Source organism: Panthera leo, chromosome A1, assembly GCF_018350215.1.
Source record: "Panthera leo isolate Ple1 chromosome A1, P.leo_Ple1_pat1.1, whole genome shotgun sequence".
Taxonomy (NCBI): Eukaryota; Metazoa; Chordata; class Mammalia; order Carnivora; family Felidae; genus Panthera; species Panthera leo.
In genome coordinates, this window is record NC_056679.1 from 171428181 (window position 1) to 171443305 (window position 15125).

At 40.2% G+C, this 15125-nt stretch overlaps 1 protein-coding gene across 2 annotated transcripts in view; it reads right to left on the bottom strand.

Moving 5' to 3' along the window:
- Window positions 1-15125, bottom strand: part of EPB41L4A (erythrocyte membrane protein band 4.1 like 4A) — a 253070-nt gene that overhangs the window by 22831 nt on the left and 215114 nt on the right. Inside the window, exons 17-19 of one of the 2 annotated variants that reach the window (XM_042945184.1) lie at window positions 14026-14073; window positions 12950-13027; window positions 1067-1186 (exon numbers count right to left, since the gene is read on the bottom strand). In XM_042945184.1, the coding sequence (XP_042801118.1) occupies window positions 1067-1186; window positions 12950-13027; window positions 14026-14073 (246 nt within the window). The remainder of the gene's footprint in view (window positions 1-1066; window positions 1187-12949; window positions 13028-14025; window positions 14074-15125) is intronic. The other variant, XM_042945193.1, reaches the window with a different exon arrangement.

Consider the following 15125-nt stretch of genomic DNA (forward strand, 5'->3'; position numbering starts at 1 on the left):
CACTGCATAGTGACAACTTGCAAATTTTTTATTACAAAAGAAGCAGACATCACTCAATATGATGTACTACCGATAAAAGCAAACTCTAGGATACCTTCTAATTAAAAAGTAAGCATCTAAGACTAAAAAGCATCCCTTAGAATCACACAGGGTTCTGAGGTGTATCTTCTAGAATCCTCTCCTGGCCTCTGTTAACTTGAGCTGCACCCTTCTGCCTGACTCCCTAGAAGCCCCTCACCTACCTACAGCTTGTCTCTGCATCCACTCCCTGGCATCCTTCCACCATTCTGAGACACTAATCCCTTCCTCCACAAATAAGCAACACCAGACAACTAACCACCTAAGATCACAAAGGGATGGGTAGTTAGTCCCAGCTCACTTTCAAAAGGTAAGCTTTGAGAAGGGGTGTGGGGATGGGGATATCTAAATCTGGATGATGTGCACATTTAAAAAAACATAAAAATTTTATCAGCTCAAAAGAAAATTAATCTGGGGGACTGGCAATCTCATCATTACGGGTAATTGTGCTCACACATGGCATTGCCTAGCAACAGAAGGAGCAGGCAAATCCCAACATTGGGGTGTAATGAATCACTCACTGACTACTGCTCACAAATGGTAATTTAATAGGAAGATATTCACATCTGGTTCAATCTCAAACAAGACTTCAGAGAATTCTGCAGACTCCAATTGAGAGAAACAGCAGGTACTTCACCAAGAGCCAGGCTCCAGAACAAAGACTACGCCTACTTACTCGGTTGAATGTATGCTTTGTTTAAAAACAAAACAAAACAAAACAAAACAAAACAAAACAAAACAAAACAAAACATAGTTTTGATAGCCTCGTTTCTGACATTTTGTTTTGGCACTGCTCCAACTTCTATGGCTTCAGATATAGTTAATGAGTGCCACAAACATAAGAAGGTAAATATGACAAACAATGGGACAATCATGGTTGAACTACAATCACTTTAGACCTCAAAGAGACAGCCCAATCTGCCCAAGAATCTGCATGCTACTTCAAGCTCAGTGTTTTTGAAGAAAGCTACAAAAAGAATCCACGTACGAGCGAGATCTATGTCTGGATCGTCTGTTGTTGGGGTCCGCCTGATTTTTTTCCTTTTGTCTCCTTAATACAGCTTCCCACTGAGGCGCTGAATCAACCATATCATTCTCCTGACGTATTCTGAAAAGAAAGACCATTCATCTCAAGTTAATATTCACACATGTGGTGCTCTAGTTTTTGGTTCATCCTAAACTTGGTTTTAAAAGTTAAGAAGTTATCAAATAAGTTATTGAAAACTTATTAAGAAATGAAAAGTTATTCAAGGAACAGTTTTATTAAAATCACTTAAATCTAAGATGTATTAACTGGATTAATATATCCATAAGTAGATAAGTGTACACACACACATATAAGTCTGTTAGAATATTTATACATAAATATGGAAGTATATATTAGTTTCAAACTTCTATCTTTGGCTTAAAAGCTTCTAAGAAATAGGCATGTCAAACAAAAACCTCATTTAAAACATATTTAAGGTTTGACTAAAGAAACAGTGTCTGCTATGGAGCCATTCTAAAATCATGAAACAGAATATTTTTTAAATGTACTAACCAAAGTAGCAATAAATAATTTTACTTTGAAGCACTCTTAAAATTTCACACTAATTGTCAAATTTTTCATGAACAAAAGGTGCCAGATACAATTCCCATTTTTAAGATAGAAAACCAGAAGTACAAGAAGCCACAAGTGGTGGCACCGTGTGTTAGCCGCTGAGCAGGTACATGCCATTCTGATGAGGGCAGCCTCACCTGGCCAAGAGGCAGGCAAGGTTCAACACTCCCGCAGACAGGGGCCAGGCAGGGAATGTAAACAAGGGAAAGGAAAACCCAGGGTGGCGGCTACTGGGGGATACAGGCAGCTGCCATGTGAGATCGGACAGTGTTTCCAAATCCTCTGATTTTTTTTTTAAGGATAATCCACAAATTTGGGCTTTTAAAGTGAACTCTTCCAATTTTCAAGTGCTGACAACCAATTCTGAACGTTCAAATCCTGTTTGACCTAACAATGCCTATCCATTCACCACACTGAAGTTTTGGATTTTTGGTGTATCAAGTCTTTCTTTCTCCTTCTTCTTTTTTTTGAATAGTTTGTTTAATGTTTATTTATTTTTGAGAGAGAGAGACAGAGTGTGAGCGGGTGGGGGCAAAGAGAGAGACACAGAATTTGAAGCCGGCTCCAGGCTCCGAGTGGTCAGCACAGCCCCCGACATGGGACTCAAACTCATGAACTGTGAGATCATGACCTGAGTGAAGTCAGACACAACCAACTGAGCCACCCAGGTGCTCCTGTATCAAGTCTTCCTAACAACAGAGGTAAGGTGTTGCAGGGGACAGGTTGGGAAGAAGTATTAGTTAAAGCAATCCTGTCTGAAATGCACTGCAATGATTCTGTGAAGCCATGGGTATTCTCTACAAAAATCAAACACCTGTTATTTGAATATTTAAAGTTTTTGTTAGTTCTTCAGGAAGTTGCTCTGGAGTATTCATTTCATACTCTGATGCTCCCAGGGTGTGGGACAGCAGCATGGAACTGTAAGGTCATCATCACAAAACTGTGACTATATGAGCATAACTGCTTCAAAAAAAAAAAAATGAGAAGAACAGACAGACAAGTCTGGAGACATTTTCTCTCTCTGAACAGATGTCTTTTGGTTGCCCTGTGAACAGCACTTAGTACAGACCATGGGGTGGATATCTAGATTTGCTTATAAATGCAAATCAGTGGATGGGTGACAATTCATTTCACAAATAAGTTAAAGACAATGTAAAGCAAATTTAAGTTAAAAACTATAGTAGCTTATGAAGAAGAAACTATTTAAATCTCTCTAGATTGAAGAGAAATTGTGTTAGGTAAAAAATTATCTGTAACACACTTCAAGCCTTTGAACTGTGTTTCCTCACTAAAGCTTTCATTCTAATAAGCTGTTATATGAAAATTAACAGGATACAGTGATGCCATGTTTCAGATTCAGAAACATAGTTCTCTCTCTCACAGCATGTACAGAGGAAATTAAAATTGAATATACATTGCTATAGACTTTAATATTAGAAATTTCTAGGGGTACCTGGGTGGCTCAGTCAGTTAAGCATCTGACTCTTAATTTCAATGATCTTATAGGTCGTGAGTTCGAGCCCTGTGTTGGGCTCAGCACTAAAAGTGTGGAGCTTGCTTGGGATCCTCTCTCCACCCCCCCCCCGCCCCTCCCCCACTCTTTCTCTTTCACTAAAATAAACATTTAAAAAAATTAGATCCAAAGAAAAATATGAGAATGTATACTACTTGAGATTATAATTATTATTCTTTGAAACAAACATTCCCACTTGAAAATGTCACATGCATGCACACACACACACACACACACACACACACACACACGTATATGTATTTTCATAGCCAGAACCTACAATCTCTGAACCACTCTATGTTATCATGTGACAGTCCAGTGGGGGAGCAATTCTTGGACACTCCCAGGGCATGAGGGACCCAGAGTTAGGAAGAGACACTCAATGGGAATATGTCAGGTGGCAGGAGTTACTTCCCCTCCCACAGGAACCCACACCTCAACTTCCCAGAAAAACACATAAAACCCAGGTCCCCTAACTCCTCACCCTGGAGTCTGTTAGACCATAGCTTCCATTCTAAGCCAATTTGCTGCACAGTTCATGGGCAAGACTAAATTTCACAATGTTAAATTTTTTTCACCAGGATGTCAGCATCTTTTAATATTTTTCAGAGGTCAAGCCTACCAGCATGGCAAATATACTTTACCCAGAGGATAGACATTTAAAAGGAAGCACAATTACTATACTCTCATTCTCTTCCAGTGTGGACTTTAGCTCATTACCTTCATACTGAGACTTTACCCTGATAATTAAAAAATAAAAATAAGACAAAGACATGACCACACATAGTTCCAATACCTTGCTAGTAATGAAAACTAAATTGGAAAGAATTTCAGACTATGGCATGTACCTATAACTTCTGTTTTTCTAACAGAAGACTCTAAAGTGAGGGCAGTGAAACCCTGTCAGGTAACATCCAGATGTTTCAGAGACAGATGCCCTCTACTGGTGATACTATCTCATAAATATTCCAACAAGGTGCATTAAAAATGTAAGGCTCATTGGAGAGTCACAACAGAAGCACATTTTCCCAAGTAATGAGGTTGTGTGGCTACCTAAATCTGTAATGAAGTTTGAAATTACACCCTTACAAATGGTCGCTGGTTAATGGTGCCTCATTACAAGAATGAAAGTGTCATTTCTTCCATCCCTGAAGTGCTCCAGAAAACACAGGTACAGTGTGGAAAGGAAAAATCCTAGCTCTTGGAAGCAAGAATATTATAATGCTCAATCCTTAAAAGGCAGGAGTGAACTATTTTGTGCATGAAAGAATAAAGAAATAGACATTTGGGTGAAAGACATCCCCTATGATTCTGCCTTGTCTCATTTATCCCTAGGTATGGGATATACCAGTGTTGCTTTTTTTGCTCTTCTGCTATATTTTAATTTTGATGTAGAGATTCATATTTTGAAGAATAAAAACACTGCAAGCATTGTTATCGACATAATACCTTTTAAAAAGTCCAAATGTACTCTTACAGGACAGATAGTCATGAAAGTCTCAAGGGGGAAAAAGAAGTCCACTGTGGGTTATACTAGGGATGTATTCATTTTCAGATGTTGCATTTAAAAGTGACCCTCAGGGGCGCCTAGGCGGCTCAGTCGGCATCCAACTTTGGCTCAGGTCATGATCTCACTGTTCCCGGTTTCTGAGTTCGAGGCCCGCATCAGAGCCTGGAGCCTATTTCAGATTCTGTGTCTCCCTCTCTGTCTCTGTCCCCCTCCTCCCCGCTAGTGCTCTGTCTCTGTCAAAAATAAACATTAAACAAATTAAAATAAAATAAAATAGAAGTGAACCTCAAAAACATTAAGTGTTTCTTTCATGTACTCTCCAAGGTAATAACTACATTCGTCATATTTTGTCTATCTCCTCATCCACAAGTAAGGAGAGTTAACAGCTGGGTTAAGAAGACTTATCATAACAGGGTTTTCATTTTTTAATCAATATTTAAGGGAGACCATTGCTTTAGAATAAGGTATATCCCAACAATGTTTCAGAATAAGAGAATTCTAATATATTTCCTACATGTCTCGCCAAACTTCAACATCCTACTTTTCCAGATGATCTATGCAATTTTGATTATGACTGCACTGGACACTTAATTAAAGTCTGCAAAAGGTTTTGAAGATGAAATGCCGTATAATCACTTGATAACAATAATGAAGGTAATGACTATTCCTAGTCTCTTCTTTCCTACTTCCCAATTATAGTTCTGCCTCTTCTACCAAATTCCTCACATTACCAAATGAATTCTTACACAAACCCCATGGGTCTCACTTTGCCCCCCACCTTTACCTGAGGAGTTTTGTTCCTAATAGGACCTTCCTATATTCCCGTTCTTAACTCATTTCTCATTCACCGGGATAAAGGCCACGTTTAATGCTGAACCTGAGAAAGCCCATGGAGCAAATGTAGAATGAAGCTTCAAGATAACATGAGCAAGACATGGGCTCCCGAGCTCTGCCTCGTCCCAGCTCTGGGCAAACTGCTCATCTCTGGTCAACTCTCAGATTCTTCACCTACCAAATTATTGCAAAGATCCTTTCTAGTTTTAAAATTCTATGTTTTCTCTATTTGTGTTTTATTTCCAAGCCAGTCAGACACATTGAAACCAACCTCTATTCTTCAGGTATAGCACAATTCTCCAGACAATTGCTTCATATGGCCACTCCATTGCTAATATTAAGCCTGCAGGTCCCAAGTGATGGTGGACTTGTGTTTCTCATCAACTCATTCATTTTTGGATCACCTGCTATAAACCAATCTTCATCTATTTTTTCAGTAATATTTCTTCCCTTGGGAAATTTGTTGGTTCCAGGCATCTGTCGACATACTCCCCAAAGACCAGCAAGCAAAAAATTCATTTGCTTTTCCCAACCTCCCCCTACCGTCAATATATTATTCTGATTTGCCGTTAAAGGCATTTCTGTCTCTTCCACTTATTCCTTATGCTCTCCCTACAAAAATGGGCTACCTTTGGTGCAATTTCCCTTTCAAACTCTTTCTGTTTTCCTAATTTTGCAGCCTGCTTTGCACTCACTCAGTAATCTGATAGCATTCCTCGGTTGCTACAGCTCAGCACTACCAGAGTCATCTCTGTCAACTTTGATTATGCCCTGGAAGCCCTAAATCGTCCCTATCAAACACCTAAATCTTGACATGACTTATTAAAGTGGAAATCAGTAACCCTTACAAGCTGTACCATGGTGAGCATTGTTTTTATTGGCTTTGCATGAACTGCCCTCACCATACCCACAATTTTTACCTTGTTTGCAGCCCTTACCTAAATCAGTGACAGGGCAATAGGGAATGCTTACAAGGAAACCTATTTTCAGGCTATGGGGAAAAAATACCCACTGGTTTAAGCTTGTTATCGTTCAAAACTCATCTTTTTCCTTGGGCACAAAGATAATGAAGTGTTTTTTTTTTTTTAATAACTCTAACAACAAGAAAACCCTACCAAAATATTCATCCTCTAGATTTTCCCTACTCAGATGTATCATCCCTGTTACAGTGCCATAGAAGACAGTTTCTTTCTTCTTCCTTTTTTTTTCTTTTTAAATTTCTTAAAATGTTTATTTTTGAGATAGAGTATGAGTGGGGAAAGAGCAGAAAGAGGGGGGCAGAGGATCTGAAGCAGGCTCTGTGCTGACAGCAGAGAGCCTGATGTGGGGCTCAAACTCATGAAGAGCAAGATCATGACCTGAGCCAAAGTCGGAAGTTCAACAGACTGAACCACCCAGGGGCCCCTCTTTTTTTTAAAAAAGCAATAATGTATTCAATATTTAAAACCATTTTACCCCATTATTCAAATACAGACTCTAAAGACATCTAAAAGTACAAGAAGAAATTCTAACAACATTTGTGGTAGAATCAATTTGTTAGAAACACCAACTTCTCTTTTTTGTTAAAGGGTATCATTTTATATATATATATATATATCAGGGACTTCAGATAAAACTGAACAGTGCTGAATGTTCTCATTAATCTAATAGTATCTGTGTATGTATGCAGGGCACTTTCTACTTTTCAAAGTAGAAAGGATCTTTACAAACCTCTTGACTAAGCTGATGACCAAGTAATCCACAGATGTTCCCCAGTGAATGCTCAAAGGACTGCTGATTTTCATCAAGAGCACATAGGATATTTTGCAGGCTGGGTTCTTTGAATGTAATGGATATTTTATTAAGCTCAAGGTATTTGAAGGGAAAGCTGGTTTGTGAAAGGTTTCACACTGTAAGTCTACTTCCGAGGTTCTCCTTCAACATACATCCTGGGCAAGTCCAGAGCAAGGCCCATAGACTCAAACCTATAGAGACAGGCTGGCTGAGACTTCTGATCTCAGGTGCAAGATTCAAAATTCTAACTCATAAAAACAAATATAATCTAATATCCATATAGATCATTAGCTTCATACTGCCTTGTACTTGGTAGGTTCCCAATTTGATAAATTTAGTCCAACTGATTGTTTCATAAATCAGCAGAGCAAAGTAAGTAATCTTTAAAGAAAACTTAAGCATTTTAGTTAATCCTGCCAGTGAAGTGAGGTACCAATTTCATTTGCTAATATCAATCTTTTCTTTATAGTTTAGATCATAATGACCACTTTATAACTGTTTGGGGTTACAAAGACACCCCCTTAAGAATCTGATAAAAGCTACAGACCCTATCACCAGAAAATCAAACATGTGGAAACACACAGGGACCTAAAATCTACTAAAACCTATTGAATCAGAGGATAAGAAGGTCTGGTCTGAAAACAACCAAATGTGTAAAGGTAGGGTAAGTGGGAGAAAGGAATATGAGACTAAAGAAAAGTGGGAAAAGCTGGAGAAAGGGGTGGAAGAGAGCAGAGACAGGCAAAGAAGAGGCCATAATTTCAAAGGTCAGCTATCAGACTACATGGTTCCACTATCAAATTCTCTCATTTCCTAGATTTCATTTATCTTTATAGTGACCCATTCAACAACAAATATTGGTATACACCCCACTTTAAAGATGAGAAAACTCAGATTTAAATTGGTTTAAAGAGTTGCGCAAGGTCACATACCAGTACAAGACAGAACCGAGACCCTGACCCACATCCTCGGGTTTTTTCTGACATGTCCCTGGCTCCTACGTGGAGACATAACTCAGAGAAGACACAAGAAAGGAAGAAAGAGTGGAGAGAAGCTAAGAAAAGAAAAGAAAGAAACTGAGTGAGGAAAAATAATGTGATAGATTAAAAAGGGAGGTAGGAGGACAGAGATGAAGCTATAAGCAGAGACACTAAGGGGAAAATAAGGCTTTTGTCATCTTAGATGTTATTTAATACTTATTTATTTATTTATTTAGAGAAAGAGAACATGTGCACATGAATGGGGGAGGGGGAGAGAGACAGAGAGAGACAGAGAGAGAATCCCAAGCAGGCTCCAAGCTGTCACTGCAGAGCCCAATGTGGGGCTCAATCCCATGATCCATGAGATCATGACCTGAGTCAAAATCAAGAGTCAGACGTTTAACCAACTGAGCCATGCAGGCACCCCTGTCATCTTATATTTTATAACAACAAACAGTGCCCCAACAAAGGAGTAAAAAACTGTCTTCTCAAATCTCAAAACCTAGAAAAAAACTGTAGGGTACTCATCCAGATTACAAAAATAGTAAAGAAATAACTAAGATGGAAAGGTGTAAAGAAAGACATCAACAGGTCCCCAAAATAAAGGAGAAAGCAGAGCCTTCTGGGGCCATAGGAAATGACGCGGACTGAAAGCCCAGCATTAACACACAAGTGACAACACAAACCTCACCTGTCTAGCCTCAGTAACTTTGGACTAGCTCTGGACCCAGAGGGGAGAGAGGATGTGCTTCCCTACAGCTATGTGTTTCTCAAACTGGAAAAATCTTTGTTCCTAATATTAGCCTTCCAGAGTTGGTACGAATTACTAATTTTTTCCTTTTTAAAAAAATTTTTTTGCGTTTATTTTTGAGAGAGAATGAGAGAGAGACAGACAGAGCATGAGCAGGGGAGGGGCAGAGAGAGAGGGAGACACAGAATCTGAAGCAGGCTCCAGGCTCCAAGCTGTCAGCACAGAGACTGAAATGGGGCTCGAACCCACAAATGGTGAGATCATGACCCAAGACAAAGTCAGATGCTTAACCGACTGAGTCACCCAGGCGCCTCAAATTTTTTCTTTTTTTTTAACATTTATTTATTTTTGAGGGGGGGGGGGGAGAGAGAGAGAGAGAGAGAGAGAGAGAGAGAGAGAGAGAACAAGAGGGGGAGGGGCAGAGAGAGAGAGGGAGACAGAGAATTGAAGCAGGTTCCGTACTATCAGCACAAAGCCCAATGTGGGCTCAAACCCATGAACTGTGAAATCATGACCTGAGCCAAAGTTGGATGCTCAACAGGCTGAGCCACCCAAGTGCCCCTTATTATTTACTTTTAATGGTTGTTAAAAGCCATAAGTACTGCTTTGGGTAAAGCTGATTTATAAATATTGTTTTATTAACTTGTAGTTCTCCTCACACAAAATCAGAGATGTTTAAATTGTTATCCATGGGAACAGCAAAGCAGATTATGCTCCAGTGGGTAGACATTGTAGATAAACTAAACTAAAAAATAGCACCCAGTATTTCAATAGAGGGGCTTCAAATCTAATAGGTAAGACTTCTTTATGTTAAAAAAATAATCCAGCAAGAGGCGCCCAGGTGGCTCCATTGGTTAAGCGTCTGACTTCAGCTCAGGTCATGATCTCACACTCCATGAGTTCGAGCCCCGCGTCAGGCTCTGTGCTGACAGCTCAGAACCTGGAACCTGCTTCAGATTCTGTGTCTCCCTCTCCCTACTCCCTCTCCTGCTTGCACTCTATCTCTCTTTCTCTCAAAAATAAATAAACATTAAAAAAAATTAAAAATAAAAAAATAAATAATCCAGCAAGAAGAAGTGACAAAGGGAACAACATCCCCAAAACCACAAAGAATATACACATCTCCAAAAAGTAACCCTGACTCTGCCTAAAGTTCCACTAGACACAGCAGAGGCTTCAAAACATTCAAAAATCATATCTGTACAATCTTTGACCGGCTGTCCCAGAAAACAGTTCCCCCAGGGAGACAGGAAAGTGGGGTGTGCCAAGTGCAGGGTCTGGTTTCAAAGGTAATGAAGTATTGGGGCTGAATTTAGAGAATTTGCTGGCAGGAAGTAGCACATCAGCATGTTCAGGATTCAGTTTGCCCCTTTCTAGGGTTACCAGGTTCCTTTAATAAAAACACAAAGGACACTACTGAGAGCTTGGTTGTGTCACACTACTGGCTGAGATAAGGCAGGGTAAGGTTGAAGAGATTCATCCTCTCCCCCAAAAAGGAGTCTTTGAACAAGTAGGAAGTCAGACACGAGGAAACAACCCTTCATCACAGACAGAAGACTCAACAGGACTGTCAGTAGGGCTGCAGTTTAAATATTCAGATCTCTGCATCCTGATGTGGAATGAATGGGTTCTGGCAAAATCTAAAAGGCTAATAATTGGACAGAAGGGTTAACGGTAGCATAACACAGTGAGGAAATGGCACCCAAAGGCAATACGATGTTTCTGTCCCCCCTTCCTCCCTGCACACTGTCACCTGCTGCACCACTTTCAGGAGAAAATGGAACTAGAAGACATATTTTCCCCTCTGCCTAGTTTTTGCTAGGGTCCTGAGAACTCGACCCTAGACTGCATCTTACACAGACAACAGGCAACTTATGTAACCCTGGGGCAGTACTTCTACTGGCAAAATAAATGAGTTGGAAAGGCTTTGGGTCAGAGTGTGTTTGAAAGTGATTTCTCATTAATACCTTACAGAGTATAATGGCATGTCAACATTCAGAGCCACCACCACTCTAGAATACACTACTAACACACTAGAAAGAAAGCCAATCTACAAAATCGCTCATGGAAGGCAAAGGGAGAAACTCGTGAGGGAGAAAACACCTATGAGGAATATTAAAGCTGCTCCAACTAGATCGGGAATGGACTATTTAAGGACTTGTTGGCAACTTTTACAGGGTATTTCATTTGTAACAGCAAATGTCACCATGAGCACTTTGGGCCCCAAAAGACATTTTTTTTTAATGTTTATTTATTTTTGAGAGGGGAGGGAGGGGCAGAGAGAGAGAGAGAGAGAGAGAGAGAGAGAGGGAGACAGAGGATCTGAAGCAGGCTCTGTGCTAACAGCACAGAGCCCAATGCGGAGCTAGAACTCATAAACGGCGAGATCATGACCTGAGCCCAAGTTGGACACTTAACCGATTGAGCCACACCCAGGTGCCCCCCAAAAGACAATTTTTTTTAACAGGTCACCTTCTGAGAAGTTGAGACCAGAGCATCTATGAGCATAACTTAGAATACAACAAGCAAAACAAATAAATTTGTTAAGATACTGGCTTGATCAGTAAGTACAAATAGGAGGAAAATCTGTTTTTTTTTGTTTTTTTGCTATGTTTTGTGTTGTTTATGCAGATACTGAATTTCAAAGTAGGAAGAAGTCACCTGAGGGAAAGCTACCCTCCACACTTGGGCTTTTGCAGATGAAGAAACCATAATCATTTCCTTGAGAAGGGTGTCATAACACACTGAGATCTTACCTCTATCTAGTGTGACTCCAGCCCCTAAGAAGGTTCCACAGAGAAAACTTTCCTAAGACAACGATCCGCTCTTACAATGCTGTCTGGGCTATTATGACACAGGCTTTAGAGTTAGGAAGGACAATTCAGTGTGTGCCAAGCACGAGGGCTTCAAGTACTAAAGAAAGACCTTAGGGATTATCTCCTCTGACTTCCTCACTTTACACAAGGGAAAAAGACGACCCAGAAAAGTAAAGCAACCAGGCCAGAGCTCCCCATGAGGTGGGAATGAGTTTCCTAGTGGTGGCACTACTAACATTTTTTGGACCAGATACGTCTTGGGTGGGAGAGGGCTGTCTTGTGCATTGCAGGATATTTAGTAGCTCCCCTGGCCAATAGAAATCCCCCCACCCAATTTTGACAATCAAAAGTGTCTCAAAACATTGCTGAATGTCCTCAGAGAGTGGAAGGGCAGGACAAAATTGCCCCCGGTTGGGAACCACTGGGTTAGAAGCTGAGACAACCAGAAACCAAATCCCTCTCATTCCTCATATGGTGCTCTTTCACTATGTGAACACTTTTTGTTCAGTAAATACTTTGGGAATAGGGAGAACTGATTAAGGCATTAAGCTATCACTAATACTGAGTACATGTTAAATGATATTATTAACAAGCTCTTAAGAATGAGACATTAAATAGCAGTCTTAAAGATATGAACTAAATACATTTATCCATCTAATTGTATGTTCCTGACATGAATATAAATGCATATTTTCATGTACATCTATGAAACAATGAGTCTCTCCGTTTTGGCTGGGCAAAATATGGCAATGTCAGTTAAAAGATACTTCAGGGAGAAATTCCTCTAAAAATGGCAAAATTTCTTACCATCCTTAAACAAACTCACTACACATTTCACCTAAATATAGATCATCTTTTTTTTTAATTAACAAGAAGAGACCCTGATTGCCAAGTTATTTAATCATCTTATTATAAAGATCAGACACTCAGTTCAAAGAGCTGCAGTTTCCTAAAATAGTGCCTCAAAACACTGCCAGATTCCTTATTAAACACAGAGGAGAAAATCAGGCTTAAAAATAGAGGATGCACAGCTTCTGCCACCAGCAGCCACCTCTGATTTTGGAGTTCCAGATAACTACGGTTTCAGATATTACCTGTTTCTCTTTTTCCGGTGTTCTCTATTAGAATTTTCTGATTCACTACCACTGCTCGTGTTACAGCGTGAGCGTGACCTGAGGACAAAATGAGAAGAACAAAAGAAAAAAACCCACATTTATGACAAATAAAATTTCAGGAAGGTTCATATTGGTTCTTTGGAATGACTTTTGCAGTGAAATGACTAAGCCAAACATAAGTAGCTGTATCATCCCTCCCTCAGTCAGTGTTACTCAATTCAGTAAGACATCCGAATGAGTCTACAGACATGTGAAAGCAGATGAAGGCAAATGTCACCATGCTCACCAAAAAGACCACAAAATCAAGCACTTCCAACAGAACTCTGACACGGCAAAGCTCTAAGTCCCTGTGGTAGACTAACTATGGACACAAAGTCCTGTCACATCCCCCACCCATCGACAGAGGTAGAGTCTATTTCCCCTCCCTTTGAATTAGCCCTGGCCCTGTGACTGACTTCATCAACAGAATGACATGGAAGGGATACTCTGCCAGCTCCAGGACTATCTCTTAACAGGGCTGGTAGCTCCTGCTTCCTCCCAGCCGCCATCTCAAGAAGCCTAGACCAGCCAGGGAGAGAGACCATAGAGAGAAAGAAGCCCCAGGCCTCCTACCATTCCACCAAGACAAAAACCATGAGAGAGAAAGCCCTCTTGAATATTCCAATCCTAGCTGCCATCTGACTGCAGCTTCATGTGAGACTAGTGAAACCAACCTGTTCATCAACGGCATCATATAACATACATATGGTTGTTGCTTTAAGCCACTAAGTTTTGGGGTGGTTTTAATATAGCAATAGATAACCAAGAGAGTTCCTCTGAGATACAATGAAGCAGAAAAAAAGAGAAATTGCTAAGGATGCTACAGAAGGTAAGATTGAGAAACAACTGAAGCCAAAACTGACATTTGAAAGTCAATTTTTTGATCATAGCCTTAAAGTAGCCACTAATAAAATCATAACGGCAACAACAAAAAAATCCCCGTTCTTGCTTCAACTCTGAGTAGTGCTAATCCTTCCTCCCTCTCCCTGACCCTCCTTCCATTTTTACTTTTTTACCTCCTCCTTTGCTTTAGATCTGAGTCTTCACCACTGTTATGGGCTTTCCTATAGAAAACAAATAAATGAAGATATTAAAGAAAATAGAAAGTGATCAGTTGGCTAAGGAAAACACAGCAAAATGAGTTTCATTTCAGTTAATGCATCTCAGTTTTGTATTCTTTCATTCACCAAATATTTAAATCACACAATACACCCAGTCCCAGAAGTAGAACAGAACACTGGCCTCAAAAAGCCAGCAACCTAACAGAGGTTGCAGACAGTCTACAAACAACAATGCACAACACGTCTGTTAAATTCTATTCATCTGAAGCTAGGGTTGTCTGCAGTTCCTAGGTCTGTAATCTGCCCAGTCAAGTTCTGCCATAATCTAAATGACGTCAGCTCTCACTTACATGCCCTTTCCAACACCCTGGCCCGTGACCAAGTCCCTTGACCATTTTTCAGATGATCTCTTTACGATAACTCAGCAATTCACATCATGGCCACACTTTGGACATTATCATCTATAACCACCTCCAAACTTTGGTCTGTGACCACAATCTCTTCCCCTTCCTGTTTATACCTCTGAACAGCTTTGATGGGGCCTCCTGGTTAAACATGCAGGCTCTGGAGCCAGACAACCTGAACGTGACTCCCATCTCCTCCACTGAGGAGTTGTGTAATTTTTACTTCTCTACTAAGTGCTTTAGTTTTAATGGAACCTTCCACAAGAGTTGTTATGAGGATAAAATGAATTAATACATTTAAAATGCACAGAATAGGACCTGACTCACTGAAGCACCCAGTAAATGTTAGCTGTTATTATTATTGCTTTTTTCCACTACTTCCATTCTACCTTTCTTTGGTCTCAATAGGACCGTTTGTTTATTGACCTTGCTACTTTCCGTCAGCTTTTCTTGGCCTTCTTCCTGACTCAACTGAGATTTCCCTCATTTCGATAACATGTATGCCAAGACTCAGAACTTCCTCCAACTCTCTGTTTTTGGTTCAGCCTTTTGGGCAAGATCCCATTCATGGGTAAATCAAACTATCCAGGTCCTCTAAGCCAGCCTTCAACAGCTGGCTGAGCAGTGCTGGAGGGAGTTACACAAAAGGGC